General features: G+C 42.2%; 2 protein-coding genes across 4 annotated transcripts in view; one reads left to right on the top strand and one right to left on the bottom strand.

The window, feature by feature from the left end:
- The first annotated feature begins 255 nt into the window (after positions 1-255).
- Positions 256-9,152, top strand: LOC114547606 (uncharacterized). Its single transcript, XM_028566871.1, has 2 exons — positions 256-396; positions 1,928-9,152. Exon 2 carries the CDS (start codon positions 3,214-3,216, stop codon positions 8,269-8,271), a length of 5,058 nt encoding a protein of 1,685 aa, XP_028422672.1. The 5' UTR covers positions 256-396; positions 1,928-3,213; the 3' UTR covers positions 8,272-9,152.
- A 3,296-nt stretch (positions 9,153-12,448) lies between these two features.
- Positions 12,449-13,964, bottom strand: part of LOC114547607 (bone morphogenetic protein 2) — a 258,058-nt gene continuing 256,542 nt past the window's right edge. For all 3 annotated transcript variants that reach the window (XM_028566873.1, XM_028566874.1, XM_028566872.1), the window contains one exon: positions 12,449-12,954. In XM_028566873.1, coding sequence (XP_028422674.1) covers positions 12,539-12,954 — 416 coding nt within the window. In that variant the 3' untranslated portion in view covers positions 12,449-12,538. The remainder of the gene's footprint in view (positions 12,955-13,964) is intronic.

Consider the following 13,964-nt stretch of genomic DNA (forward strand, 5'->3'; position numbering starts at 1 on the left):
GTTTCCCTGGGTGACAGAGGCAAAATGAGTCACAAGCTAAATGTTAGTCAATGGTAAGTACACCCCACCCATCTGGATTGTCTCTACAAAGACTCAGAGTATTGATGCCATCTTTTCAAAGTTGCCTAACAGTAAAGAAAGGGTCAATGAGAGAGCCTATCAGCCCTCACTACTTAGTTACAGAAATAACCAATGACAGTGTCCATTTCATCCTGCTGCCCTGCCACTCGACACCCACTGGTTATTCCAATGTGAGCTAGCTAGCTGTGCACTGTGTTGCAGCTCAGTTTGGCCACACCAACTTGTGCGTCTATTTTGGTATCTTCTGAGCTGGCTATCAGGACCCCGGCCACACCAGTGCATTTGGACATGGATCTGAGGGCTTGACTCACTTTGGTGAGTTTTTCTTTGTCTCTTTAACTTCAAGAGAAAGACTTTGTTTTCATATTAAATGACAACGGCTAACTAGAATTTATTCATTATTTAGTCTTCACTGAGGATTTTTGTTTGATACTACAGTCTAGAGTGGCCTGTTACACTCAGCATGAAAGACCCATCACCAAGGCGAGGGAGCAGTGTGATTATAAGGATGTTTACAAAGACATGAAAAATACTGAGGGCCAGCAGGCAGAATATAAGCTATAATAAGTTAGACTTGGGCATAAAAGTAATGTCCAAAAAGATCTACAGCACAATGGCCCCAGGATTTTATTGCTATAAAATCATTACACATGCACAGCGTCATATCATATACACCGATATTTACACATCTTTAAGGAAAATGATGTTCCAATGGTTACGCCTATATACAGTACAGTTATCTGGGCTACTTCATACCTTGGGTATAAATACACGAGCAGATGCTGGGAAAGTACCGTTGTTGCTAACTGATCTCTGGTTATGGGAGCTGGTAGACTGATGGCGGCCAAAGTCTCCTGGAAAGCCAAAACATTCTCCAAGTCAGGCTAAAGATACAGTAAAGTCACTAGGTTCTGGCAAAATGTACCTGGTTTGTTAGCTTCCAATAGTAATAATTATGATAATAATGATTTGTCTTATTGGCTGTTGTAAACCTCTCTTCAAATCCTCCTTGACTGTGAACATAAATGTCTTGACAACCAAAAACTGCTTTCAAACTCTACACTTTTAATGCACAGTTAAAAACAAAGACATCATTGAATCACTGAATGTCTGGGTTTATATTTGTCTCTGTCTCATCTGCTTATAAGGGGAGTCATGGTTTTGCATATAGTTGAAGAGTTGAGTTATATGCCAGTGGCTATGCTCCCAGGTCAGGACATATAAATGGGTTAATGAGCTATTCTAAGACCTCACCCAGATAGCTAAAGTAAGCTACAGTAGAGCAGCTGCTGCTGAGGCGCTATGTGACTGATGCCATGATTTACGTGTATTTCCTGCGCTCTGTGGTGTAAACCTGCAGGATATCAACATTGTTCTGTAGCTTTGCAGAGGATTTGTCTATACAAAAACCTATTAAATGTGAAAAAATACTGTATATGATTGCATTTGAAATGGACCAATGCGAAGCTTGGGTCTTCGATTTGAAATGCACACATGAACAATAAAAATGTTCATCCTATAAATAGATTAGTTCTCATAGCCACCAACAGTATGCTTAGTGCTCACACCTTAAGGCACCATACAGTGCTTAAAATAGCCAAGTGCATGGCATGAATTGTTTGTCTGCTGCCTGGATAGTGACAGCACGGCACATGTCTTGTACAGAAAGGTCATCGTCGAAGCTACAGAGTTCAAAACCTTTTATAGTAATCATCAAAGAACCTTTTGTGAGTTTTTGAACTGCACAAATTCTGGAATGATAATTACTTACAATGTGTGAGTGAGCATATTGGTTTAAAACCACAACATTTAAACACTGACACTGACTTCACTGTCTCGTTTTTAGGACGTAAACACATCCCACCACTTCCTCAACCTGGGCTGGACGAAAACCAACGGAGCTGCAGAGCTGAAGGAGCTGTAGAGGAAGCAAGACAGGTGATGCACGAGACAGAAAGAGAGTTGTTGACATCATGACCTGCGTGGAAAAGCGACACATGAGCCATCGGGTGGGGAGCATGCTCCACCATCGCTTCCCCAACGGCTTCACCGACTTGTTGATGGACGAGACCGATCGCGAGGTCAGCACTCTCACCGATCGGGCCTTCCGAAGTCTCTGCGTCGGAGATGATGCAGCCTACAATGACGAGTTCTCGTATGGGTACTCGCCTTTCAACTGCCACAAACCTTTGGTGGGGGAGCCTCTTAAAAAGACTCATCATAAGGAATCTAAAAAGCAAGGGCAAAACAAAACAGACAAAAACTATGCCCAGCAACAACATAAGAATATATCCCACATATCGTCTTTCCTCAAGGCATTAAGTGCTACAGAGAAAAGTTGTGAGGGGATGTTAATCAAAAATGGAGGTATGCCAGACACTAACGGGGAATCATGGGATAAGTCTGCACTTCGCAGCATCCAAAGAGAGCTATCGGATTTCTCCTCGGATTATCACACTAATCTCACGGACGGACATTACAAGAACCGTCATAGGCATCGCTCGGTTGACGGTTCGTCAAACAAAGCAGGCAAAGATGCTGCCCTTCCCTCTGAGAAATTCTCAAAGAGCCAAAATGGGAAATCCGCTGTCAAACTAAGGAAACTTAACATTAAAAACTTTTTCCTCCACAGTGAGTTCAGTCCTTTCCAATCATGGAGAGATTGTAATCAGTTTCCCTTTGGTCAAGAGGAAACCTCTATTCTCCCCACAGATAATATCCCTAAATGGTACGATTTGCCTTTTTACAAGGAGCTGACAGAGGCACACAGAAAAGAGACTCAGCATACAGAGGAGGTGAAGTCATGCCAGAAAGCAGCCCCTCCTCTTACTGCTCCTAAACCCATCCCCCCCTCCTCCCCCAAAGGTTCTGCCAAAGCCCATAGCCACTCCGGCTGATAAAAGGTGCTCATCAGATGGAGGAGATGGTAGTGCTGTCCCCTGGAGGCGCAACAGGTCCAGGGCAAAAAGTGTGATTCCACTCAATCAGTCTGGGATACCACCTCAGGGAAACAGTTCAAAAACTTTGGATGAAAGTCTTTGGCTGCTCAAAAAGGAATCTAGATGTGTGGAGGTGAAAGCCGTTGAGGAAGTCAGCTCTTTGGCGTCGACTCCATTCAGCATCTGCCAGCTCATGACTCCCCTCATTCCCTCCAGACAACCGACGGAAACATCGGAAATCCTCCAAACTATCCTCTCGCCCGCTGCTCTCGACCTCCCACAAAGACCACACTCTGAGGCCAAACTGACCCCTGAACCTCCAGTCAAGCGGGACAGCTACAAATCACTCGCCTCGAGCATCCTCTTCAACCTCAAAGACAACAGGAAAAGGGTGAAAAGCCGTTACAGCCCTCCGAAATTCAAAACATTAGAAGTGCCTGAGGGTGGCACCCAATCTCCACAATCAGATCATCTGAAATATCCACAAGCTGGCTCTGAGGGCTATGCATCTGGCTTAAGCACTCCGGCTATTTTAAAAGATGGACATGCAGTTTGCAGTCCTGTTTTGGAATCTAACAGCACCCCAACTGTTGCTGTTACCAAGCATGATAGTGACAGACCTCTTTCAGGTGATTATTTGTTATCAAATCTCTTGCAAACCAAAAGAGACGCTGCAGGTAGTCTTGGTGAGGAGAATCCCATCTCCCCCTTCATGGCATTAAAAAAGACCAAGAGTCCCAAGGCTAAAAAGCAAAACTACCCATCTCTGAATTTGTACAAGAAGGCCAGCCCTGTGGACAGTGATATGAAATATCTTCTAGTCCCTCCAACTGAGGCAAATGAATTTTCACCACTCACGCTGAATAAAGACCTCTCACCAAATGCACTGCCAACAAACAACGGGCTTTCGCCAAGTAATTTAAATGTCAACAAAGATCGTTCGCCCATAATTTCACCCCATGCACTTGAGAAAGAGTGGTTGTCATCTAATGTATCGGTAGGGAAAAGAGCACCAAATGTACCAGACAAAGCAAAACGACTTGTGACAGACATTAAAGAAAAAGACTTCAGCTCCAAGGAAAAAGATACTTGTGGCGAACCCATGAGTACAATGGATGTGATCAGAGCAGCAAGGGAAGCAATTAGTGCAGCCAAAAATAAAGCTTTATCTGCAACTCAGTCAGATAGCATCAATAAGCCAATTTCAGACACAGAAGAACTGAGGGAGAAAGAAATACATAAGAAGGTTGCCTATTCAAAAGAAATGTTTGGCAGCAAGAGGGATAGTTCAATACCAGAAAACAACAATGTTTTATATCAAAGTAGAAATGAAGCAACCCTGGTAGACAAAAAAGGTAATGTCAAGAAAGAGCCCCCGCCAGTTCCAAAGAGAAATTTTGCTAAATCTGATATTCAACTCTCTCTTGACAAAAAGCAGAAACATAATGATGACAAGCTCACTAATGGGGATTCGGAGGATGCAAAACTAAACTTATCACCAAACGAAAATGAATCTGTCCAGAAACAGGCTAAACTCAAAAATGTATTCTCAGCCAGACAGAATAATTACATAAAATATCAGAGATATGCAGTGATGGATGATGAACAAGGAGAGGAGTTTCAGGACGGCGATCTGAATGTGAACGCAGGAATGGATGTGGATAAGGAGACGATGCCATTCAGAGAAATGAGAGATGGTGGGTATATCATTAACGATTTGCATGCTTTGAAAGAGCTGGAGAGAGCAAGGCTTGGCGATCGTGTTCTGGAGAACGCAAAGAACAAATTAGGTGTTCTTAACATAGATGAGGAGGCGAGGGCTAAGAATGATTTGATCTCAAGGGAGCTAAGGAACATTAAGAAGGGCATGCTCTCTATGAGAGGGAACACAACAGCTAAGAAAGAACTATTTGCACAGAAAGAGAAGGACCAGAGCAAGCAGGAGACTTTCACAAAGATAGATGCCAACGTCATAGTAAACAAAGCACTTATAAATGATAATTATGACAGAGCCAAAATGGCACTCGAAGAGATCATCTCAGACAGGCAGAAGAGAAAGAATAAATTCACAGAGCAGGACGCAAATCCAATATTTGATGAGAACACTGATGAAAGTTATGTAACAAGGGTAGAGCAACGTAAAAACGCCATGAAAGATTCTATGACAGAGGCCAAGGAGAAACAAGATGGCAGCACTCTTGTACTAAAAGAGGAAGATTTAAAAGAGAGGTTAAGTGATCTTAGAGACCACAATCACATGAGACAGATCTTGTCACAAACTGAACCTCGACTTGGTGAGACTCACAGATCAGGTGGTAGGTTAGCGTTACCTGGCATGGACAAAACTGATGATCCAAGCTTTGAATCAGATGAGGTGAATTTAAGAAACGTAGTGAGACAGATTTCTGAAGAGAGCGGAGAGAATCGGATGAACCAAAATGATGGCAAAAAGGGAGACGTTCCTCCTGTTCCTCCTAGGAGCAAAAAGGGAGGCAGTAGAAGAGATGAAAGTGTTTCTAAGGATACAGATAGTTTGAAAAATGTAGTAGAAGAGGATATCTTTAACAAAGATGTAAAATGTGAAAATGATGAGGTACGCTTAAAAGAGAGGAGTAGTACAGGCTCAGGAAAACAAGTATATAGTGACCTGCCCACAACAGAATCCAGTCAACATTACACCAGTCCTGTGAAAGAGAGATGGGATGTGGTAAATAAAGCAAATTCAAAATCTATTACAGTAACTGATGGACTTATATGTGATTCTATTTTACCTTCAAAATACCCACAATCTGAAAATAGATTGTGTTTATCACCAGAGTTTAAAGGAAATGACAAAAAGGCAGTTAGCTTGCAAGCAGACAGGAGCCCCATAAGGGAAGCCATATTTGAAAATAGCAATGTCAGGGCAAAGGAAACACCCAAGGTAAAGCGGAAGGCTCCTTTAAGACCAGACCACTTAAACACACCGGATGACAATGTAACTAATAATTTAGTGGCAGAAGAATCTAACAAAATGAATAGAGCTATTGAGGAAATAAATATGGGTGCAGAGGCTCTTGGTGAAACACACAGGGATATACTATCACCCTTACTATTGGTAAATGGTAAAAGTGTCAATCAGAGCCCACCTGACCAAGCCAGCTTGTCCTCAAAATCCTCATACTTCTCTGTGGAGAGTACACTGAACAGAAATACTGAAACCGAATCAAATGTTTACCACTCTCTGGAGAACTTGATTGGAGAGGAGGAGGAGGTTGATGAGGTGACACGGAATAGTTCACGAACCACAAAACAGGATTCGGACAGGACGGAAGCTGAATATTATTCTTTAAGTGACCATGAAAGTGAGCCGGTGGTTGTTGAGCGACGGATCAAATCTCCCCAAAAAGACACAGAAGTACCATACAAGGACAGCAAAAAAAAGGATAACACCACCTCAGATCAAAGCGTGACTTATGATGGAAATAATCCAACACCAATGTCACCTTCCAACACTTTCTCACATAGTTTGGGGATCCCTGCCTTATTTAAAGTCAAAGACATCACTTTGGGTAATAAATTGATAAAGAGTGTACAACCATGGTCGCCAAGGGAGAGTCTGAGCGGTTCAGAGAGGGGAGAGGAGTTAGATCAAGTACAGGGAAATCCAGAGCTCCCTGCGGCCAATGAACCTGCCAGCAGAGGTAGCACACCTATCCCAGATGAAATCTTCAAGCCTAAAGAGATTCCATCGAAGAGTTCACCGCCACTGCTGTTGTCTCCTTTGAATCTGCAAAGTGAAAACCCAAAGAAACCACAAGCTGGAGGATTCCTTACTGTCCCACAGGAGGAAGATAGATTGTCTGGGGTGAGTCCGTCATCTGAAGGTGTGGAGAGTTTAACAACCAGCACAGCCGACACCGCTGATGAGATGGGAAAGACCGCTGAAGTGTCAAAGGTTCCCAGTGAACGGTCTGGGTCCACCTGCAGTGGTAATGAAAGCCAAACAGGGCTGCCTAAACCACCAGTTGTCTTACCCAAATCTGAAAAGGCTGTTCTCAAAGCCATAAAGCTGGCAAATAGAAGGATGAAGAAGGAAGAGGCCCAGAAGTCCTCCCACAGGTCGTCTCAAAGCGGCAGCAAACACAGGGTGGATAGACACAAGAGTGACAAACCTGAGCACAAAAGCAGCAGCAGTCGAAGTAGCGAGAGCAGTGAGAGAAATCACAGAGAAAAGACAGAAGACAGTCATCGTCACAGTGAAAGTCACCATGGCAAAACCAGTGATGATCAGAGTGAGCAAATACCCTGTGAAGGAAGAGGCCACGGCAGTGAAAACCACAATCGCGACAGAGCACACATGCGTCACAAGACTCGGAGACAGAGCCATGATTCTGCGGTAAGCAGTACCGAGAACAATGAGGCACTACCCAGTGTTGCAACAGGAAGGCAAGGCCGCAGCAGCAACAGACACATTCGTGATAAGCCAGAGCAAAGACCCTACAGTAGTGATAGAGTCATCAGTAATGTTCCTGTGTACAAAGCTCAGCTCAGTGAGAGACCCACGACGGACAGGCCAATCAACCGATCACAAAGCATCGATAGGTACTTGGGCGAACAAGTGGAGCAAAGGCCCAGCGCCGATATATCAGTGAAGGAGAAGCTTGATCCGAGGACCCAGCGCATTGAAAAATCCATCATGGACGGGCTTCAGCAGAGAGGCAGAGCCAGAGAAAAGGCAAGCATAGACACCCCAATCAGAAGGAGTCACAGTATTGATTCGTACCCTAACCCTAACCCTTCAACCCTCTCCCGACAGTCAAGCCATACCAGCCAGCTTTCTCGCCAGTCTAGCATTGAGCACGCCATCGTTACGCAGTCCTTTCCTATGACCCAACGTAAGCTCCTCCAGGATCCAGACTCTGGCCACTACTTCTTTGTAGACATGCCTGTACAAGTCAAGACAAAAACCTTTTTTGATCCTGAAACAGGAAGCTATGTGCAGCTGCCAGTCCAGCAGCCAGAGCGTGCTGTTCCTCAGGCATCCCCCTTGGAAGTTTTGACCCAACCGCTGGTTGTTTACCCCAGCTTTGTACCGGTGCCTCTGTCTCCCATGGCTCAGAAGGCTCCAATCCAAGCCTCTCATATGGAGCCAAGATTGAGGCAAATGCAATGTAAGGACGGACATCCGTATTTAGAGCCTGTCTATGGTCAACACGACCACATGTTAGGGGAGTTTCTAGGCACTGAGGAGGTGGACTGCCCAAGCTGATAGGCTATGAGGATCGAAACAAAATAAAATCTACTTATTTTGAACAGTGTGAAAGCATTTCAGGGTGGATTTTCCCTTCAAAGTTAAGCGTTTGATCTTTTTATTGCTTTACTTGCCTTAACTCACGAGACAAAGAAGCTGCCCTGGCTTTGCAAAGCTACTCTTCAATTGGTTTTGTGAGGAGGAAGGGGTTCGAATTGAGTGTAATTAATTTGTGAATCAATGATAGTTGAATGCTTTTGTTTGAATGCGGGTTAAATTATATGTGTAAGATAATGTGCAATTTTTGAGAAAGATAAGGGACATGGGTGATCCATGTACATAATGTATTTAAGTGTAAACAGAGCGGGTAAGCTTGATTGTAAATGTGGAATATTTATTGTAAATGCTGAGTTTGTTATATACAACGACAGTGGTATTGGGTTCTCCACTGCTTTTTAGTTATTGTTTTTTTCTTTTTTATTACCTGCAAAGTTTGTTGCGTTCAGAATTCTTTTTTCACCAGACAATTTGCAGTCACTTAAGTTGTCATTAGAGATACTTGAACACAGCTAGAACTCACTCAAAAATTTGTCTTTCTTTTGTATGCTATTGATTTTAACTCATCATGTCCACACAACTTAACATTAAAAACATATTGCATGCTCAAGTTCAAATTACGGTTACACTTATTGTGTTTGATACAAAATCATTTTCACTTTTAATGCCTAAATGCTTGAACTGGCATTGTTGCAATTAATGTTTTTTAATATGCCAAGATCATGAAGAAGAATTGGTTTTGTAAGTTTGTTGCATTGGCATTTCTCTAAACTATAATAAAGCAGGGCTGTATTGTGTCTGTGATCCATTCCAATAAATAAAAAAAAACTGTCGTTACAGACTTTTATTGTACTGGTGTCATTCATTTCATTTCATCTAAATATTACTTTTTAACATAAGTTGTAACTTTTATGATTGATCATTTAAATGTAATATGATTACAAATAAAAGTGACATTAGTTTTACATAATGCTCACATATTCACAAATGTTTATTACAATTTTGGTAATTAACTCCTTGTTTAAAGGGGCTTAAACTTTGTGTTGATTCTAGCGGCCACTTTGGACAAAAGCGGTAGTGTTTTTAGCACACCTGCTGTTGTAAAGGTCTTTTCTTTACGGTACTGTATTACCCACTGTAGTTTAATAAGTTAGCATTACCGGGAGGTCATATGGTTGAGATGAATATTTTTGCTCAGACAGAAAATCATTCATTTACAATAAAAGAATACATTACGGATGCATCGTTGCATTTCAAGTGTTGCTTACGGTAACTTTGGATGTATCGTGAGCTAAACCGGGTATCACGGTCACTATGTCATGAGCCAAAGCATTAAGAAATTGTTGTAGCAACCAATGTAATAATAACTTATATCATTATAGCACATTTCATGAAACCCACGAACGCTTTACACAAGTACAGGGAAACAAGTGAAAAGAAAAAATGCTTGCTCTTGGGGGAATTATTAGAATTGTTGGGACTTTATAAATTATAGTGTGGTCTAGACCTACTCTATCTGTAAAGTGTCCCGAGATAACTCGTTAGGATTTGATACTATAAATAAAATTGAATTGAAAATAGTAGGCCAACACAAACATGGACTGATAAGAAAACGGGCGCTGAATGGAAGGGGGACATAATTTAATGTCGGCTACTGATGTACAACCACATCGTGCATTGTAAAGTTATTTTATGAATGGAATAGACATATTACATTCCCGAGGGCCAATTCAGGGTGGGTTTGGAATCATTTACATTCCCGTAATTGTCTCCATCTGATGAAAGCTGGGCTGAGCTATGACTCACGTTTTCCCTTTCCCTTTCAGCGTTTAGTTGTTCTTCGTTTAATTTCCTTCTTTTCTGTGATGGCCCTGCCCCAGTATCAGCCATAACTACACCAGATAATATAACACAACGTCTAAAATAACATTAAAATATAATTAGGCCTACATAAAGAAATCGCCTGCTACCTTTTACCTGGCTGAATACACTGACACTGGCTTTTCCGGTCTTACAAAGAAATCTGTGACCCTTTAGAATCTGTTACTGTCGGTCTACCTGACGCAATTATTCTGTGACTTCTCGGGAAATATCAGACTCGAGCAATGGCACTAATAAAAGCTACATACAAGTAGCGTTTTTTTCACTGAGTTTCAGAAACAGTAAAAAGTTACATATAGTCACTTCAACAAAAAAAGTAAAAATTAATTTATGAGTGAAAATTTGTTCTACAAGGATGTTTCTAATTTGAATGATTGAAGGTTTAAAGTGGTTCTTTAATTGCCCTGGCTTAAGATTTTGTGTATTTTGTCAGTTTTTGCAAACTTTAAACACAATCTGAACTAGTTAGTGCAGAATTACTACAATGGAATAGGTTTGTAGTCTTCCATCAGACCTCTATCACGCCATCTGCTGGTTAGTTACTGTAATGACAGAAGTGACTGAGAAAGTTAACAGCAGTATTTGTGTTGCTTTCATTTACCAATCTGCACAACTACATACTGTAAATAGGAACTAAGTCAAAAGATACTGCAGATTCTGTTTGGAAAATTCTTTCTGTCTGGATGACGCTTAACATTTCCTCATTAACTCTTTTGAATTACAGAGGTTCAAAAGGGCCCGAAACTTATTCACCATCCAGTTGCATATTCTGCTCGGATATTAAATGAAATCTAAAAATGTAATACTGTTTCTAACCTTACCAAAAACCAAGTACCGACATCATAGTGAGTTAAAAACTTAATACGAAAGAAGAAGTGGTAATAGATTATTTATGAACATGGGATGGCTAGGGATACCCTAACCCTAATTAGAATGGGCAGTGTCACCAAATCAAGGCCCTCAAGAAGACCTTGAGGTGGTTCCACGGGCCCTTAGTAAAACATGTTATGATTCAACTTCAGTTTGAATTAAGTAACAATTAAGTAATTCCCTGACAAAACCACACCATAGTTCAGTACAAAAGTACTTTTATTTGAAATAACCAGTTGATACGGGAAGGATAGGGTGAGGGTCATGTTCGGTAGGACGTTGAGGGTCGAGGAGAGGGATGGAGAATTGGGTTGATTCCCGGGGAATAACAGGGTTGAACAGAGTTGTGGTGTGGCTGAACATCTGGGAACCCGGGGGGGCCAAAATTTAGGATGGGGGTAAGCCTCAAAGAGCTTATGAGTTCATCATCCCCCGGGGGTTTGAGTCCAGAACCTTCTTGTCCCAAGGCAATGCTGTTAATCACCAAGCTGTCGGGATGCCCTACTTAAGTGAGCAACGAAAAGAAAAAGGATTCGGATGTGAGAACTGAGACAAACGGGGGAGAGAGGGTTAAACACACGTATCGTTGCTGTCAGGTGAAAACCTTGTATGTCCAAAACCGTTAAGGACACACGGTCAGACAAAATCGCCTCATCACTGTTTAAGTATTTGTGAAACTCACAGACAGACGTAAAGGGTGAACAACAGCAGTGGAAGAACAAATGAAAATGACGAAATATAGAGATACGTAGTTTCAGCCCGACAGCGACGAGATACAGGACTGGACAGGTGATTGTATTAGTGAGTCACAGGTGGGTCAATTAGTGAGACGCAGGTGATTTGTATTACTGGGAGAGAGAAGGGTGGTCTTGTTCCTGAACCTAATGCTGCGTTCCAGACACAATTTTTAGCCCGTAAATTATGACTTCAAGTCACGACTCACGACTTGGTAGCGTTCCAGGCAAAGTCACGACAAACACTTCTAGCTAGCGGCTACCTAACGTTGACGTTAGCTAGTGCTAGCTGATACTAGTGATTTCTAGTCGGCGACATATTTTGGGCTTCATTTAATAAACGTAACCTGTAGTAGTACTAATATTACAATGTGCGGAATTACTTTACGTTGCCCGTTTGTCTATTTATTTCTATTTCTCACCGCTAATCACCGGCTTCTGTACAGCATTAACAGGGGTCGCCATTGTTGTTTATGTGTGACGTCAAAAACTGTAACTGTAATTTTAGGTAGAAGGTTGTGAAAAAACGGGTTACGGGTTGCCTGGAATGAAGCATTCGTTCTAATAACTCCATAAAGGATCACGGATTAATAGCTGAGGAATAGTTGTTTTATTTCTCAAAATAATACAATATTTAAACATAAGCACAAAAATACACTGTTTTAATCAAGTCAAGCAAATCATCATATCTCCCCCATCCATCATTGTCCCAGTGTTAAAGAGTGCAGGAGATGCACAGGCAGTCAGTGACAGCCGCAGCTTAATGCCACCATGTCGTCATACTGCTTCAAAACCACGTTCTCCTCATCGTCAAAGTATAACAAACTGATGGACTGGAGTCTGTCGGGAACACAGCACGGCGCGCCCACTTCATCACTGGAGAGCTTGAGCGCATGCATGATGGAGCGCACCGTGGCGTGGTTGGTCGCTCGGAGGCTTTCCCCTAGCGGGAACGGGCAGGAGCCTTTGCAGTGGTAGGCGTTGTACCCGCGGGGAGAGATGATCCAGCCGGACCAGCCGATCTCCTCAAAGTCGACGAAGAGGGGAACCCTCTGGCAGGACTGGGCGCGGCCGTGGGGGAGGAAACCTGGAGACGCACGTCGTCTCCTGTTGCGGTGATCGTGGAGCTCGGGTGCTGCGGCAGCATGTTGGGCTTGTCCTGTGGGCAGAGGAAGTGGGTCACATTAGGTTTGAATAGCAACATATAGGCTAGTAAAAGTATAGTCATAGCGCAGACAGATGAATTTGCTGAATTCAAACAAATTGTAAACTTTTAAAAATAAGAATCACTTTACTTTTAGTGTCCCTATTCAGAGACTGTCATCCAACGAAAAATGCTCCCATTTGTGGTTTATTCAAGCAGAAATTAAGACCTACATGTATAATAAATGCGCCCTAGTGACTGTAGTAGTTGTGACGGGAGCAAAGCAGGAAGTTAGGTGACAAACAAACACAGGACTTTCACCCAGGAGAGCAGGGCTCGACTCCCGTTAGAAACTATAAGTAAACGGCGAGTTAGGATAACGTCACATTCAGCCGGAAGCAACGTCTCATTTTAACCCAAACTGCGATCTTTTTCAAAACTTAACTGAATAGTTTTGGTGCCTAAAAATAACCAAACTGCGATAGTTTCACAATGTTAAAGATGTGTTTGAAAACCGTAACCCTTACGTTCAAAACCTAGACCGACGTTCTCTGGTTTAGATATGAGGAGACACTATAATGTAGCACACGCTACACTGTAATGAAGCATGAGCAGTCTTGTCAAGCTAAAGCTTAAAAGCCACAGATGTTTAGTTACTGAGGCTGTGTACTGAGTTTAATTACAGCAGCAGACTCTAATACATTGATTCAGAATAACATTTGTGTTGTTACTGCTCTAGCTAACGGGAGCTAACTGGCTAAATTTGGTAGCAGCTCTTGTGCTTGCTAGCTTAATAGAGGCAAGGGGACGTGTGATTGGCTGAAAGGTGAGAGGGCGGTGACAGGACTCATGAAAAGTGACATTATGATATAAAAGCTGACAGGAAACGTGTTAGCGGGAAAAATGGCATTATGAAAAAGAACATAAATTTGAAATAAATATAATTACACTGAAATGCCGCTATTATGAAACAGGACGATGACTTTTAATAATTTCTTCAGTTATTTCCCAAATAATATAAATTG

Source organism: Perca flavescens, chromosome 21 (assembly GCF_004354835.1).
Source record: "Perca flavescens isolate YP-PL-M2 chromosome 21, PFLA_1.0, whole genome shotgun sequence".
In the NCBI taxonomy this organism is placed as follows: domain Eukaryota; kingdom Metazoa; phylum Chordata; class Actinopteri; order Perciformes; family Percidae; genus Perca; species Perca flavescens.

What these genes read in the sequence shown, in the direction of transcription:
- LOC114547606 (XM_028566871.1), top strand. Translation starts at nt 3,214, where the DNA reads ATGACTCCCCTCATTCCCTCCAGACAACCGACGGAAACATCGGAAATC.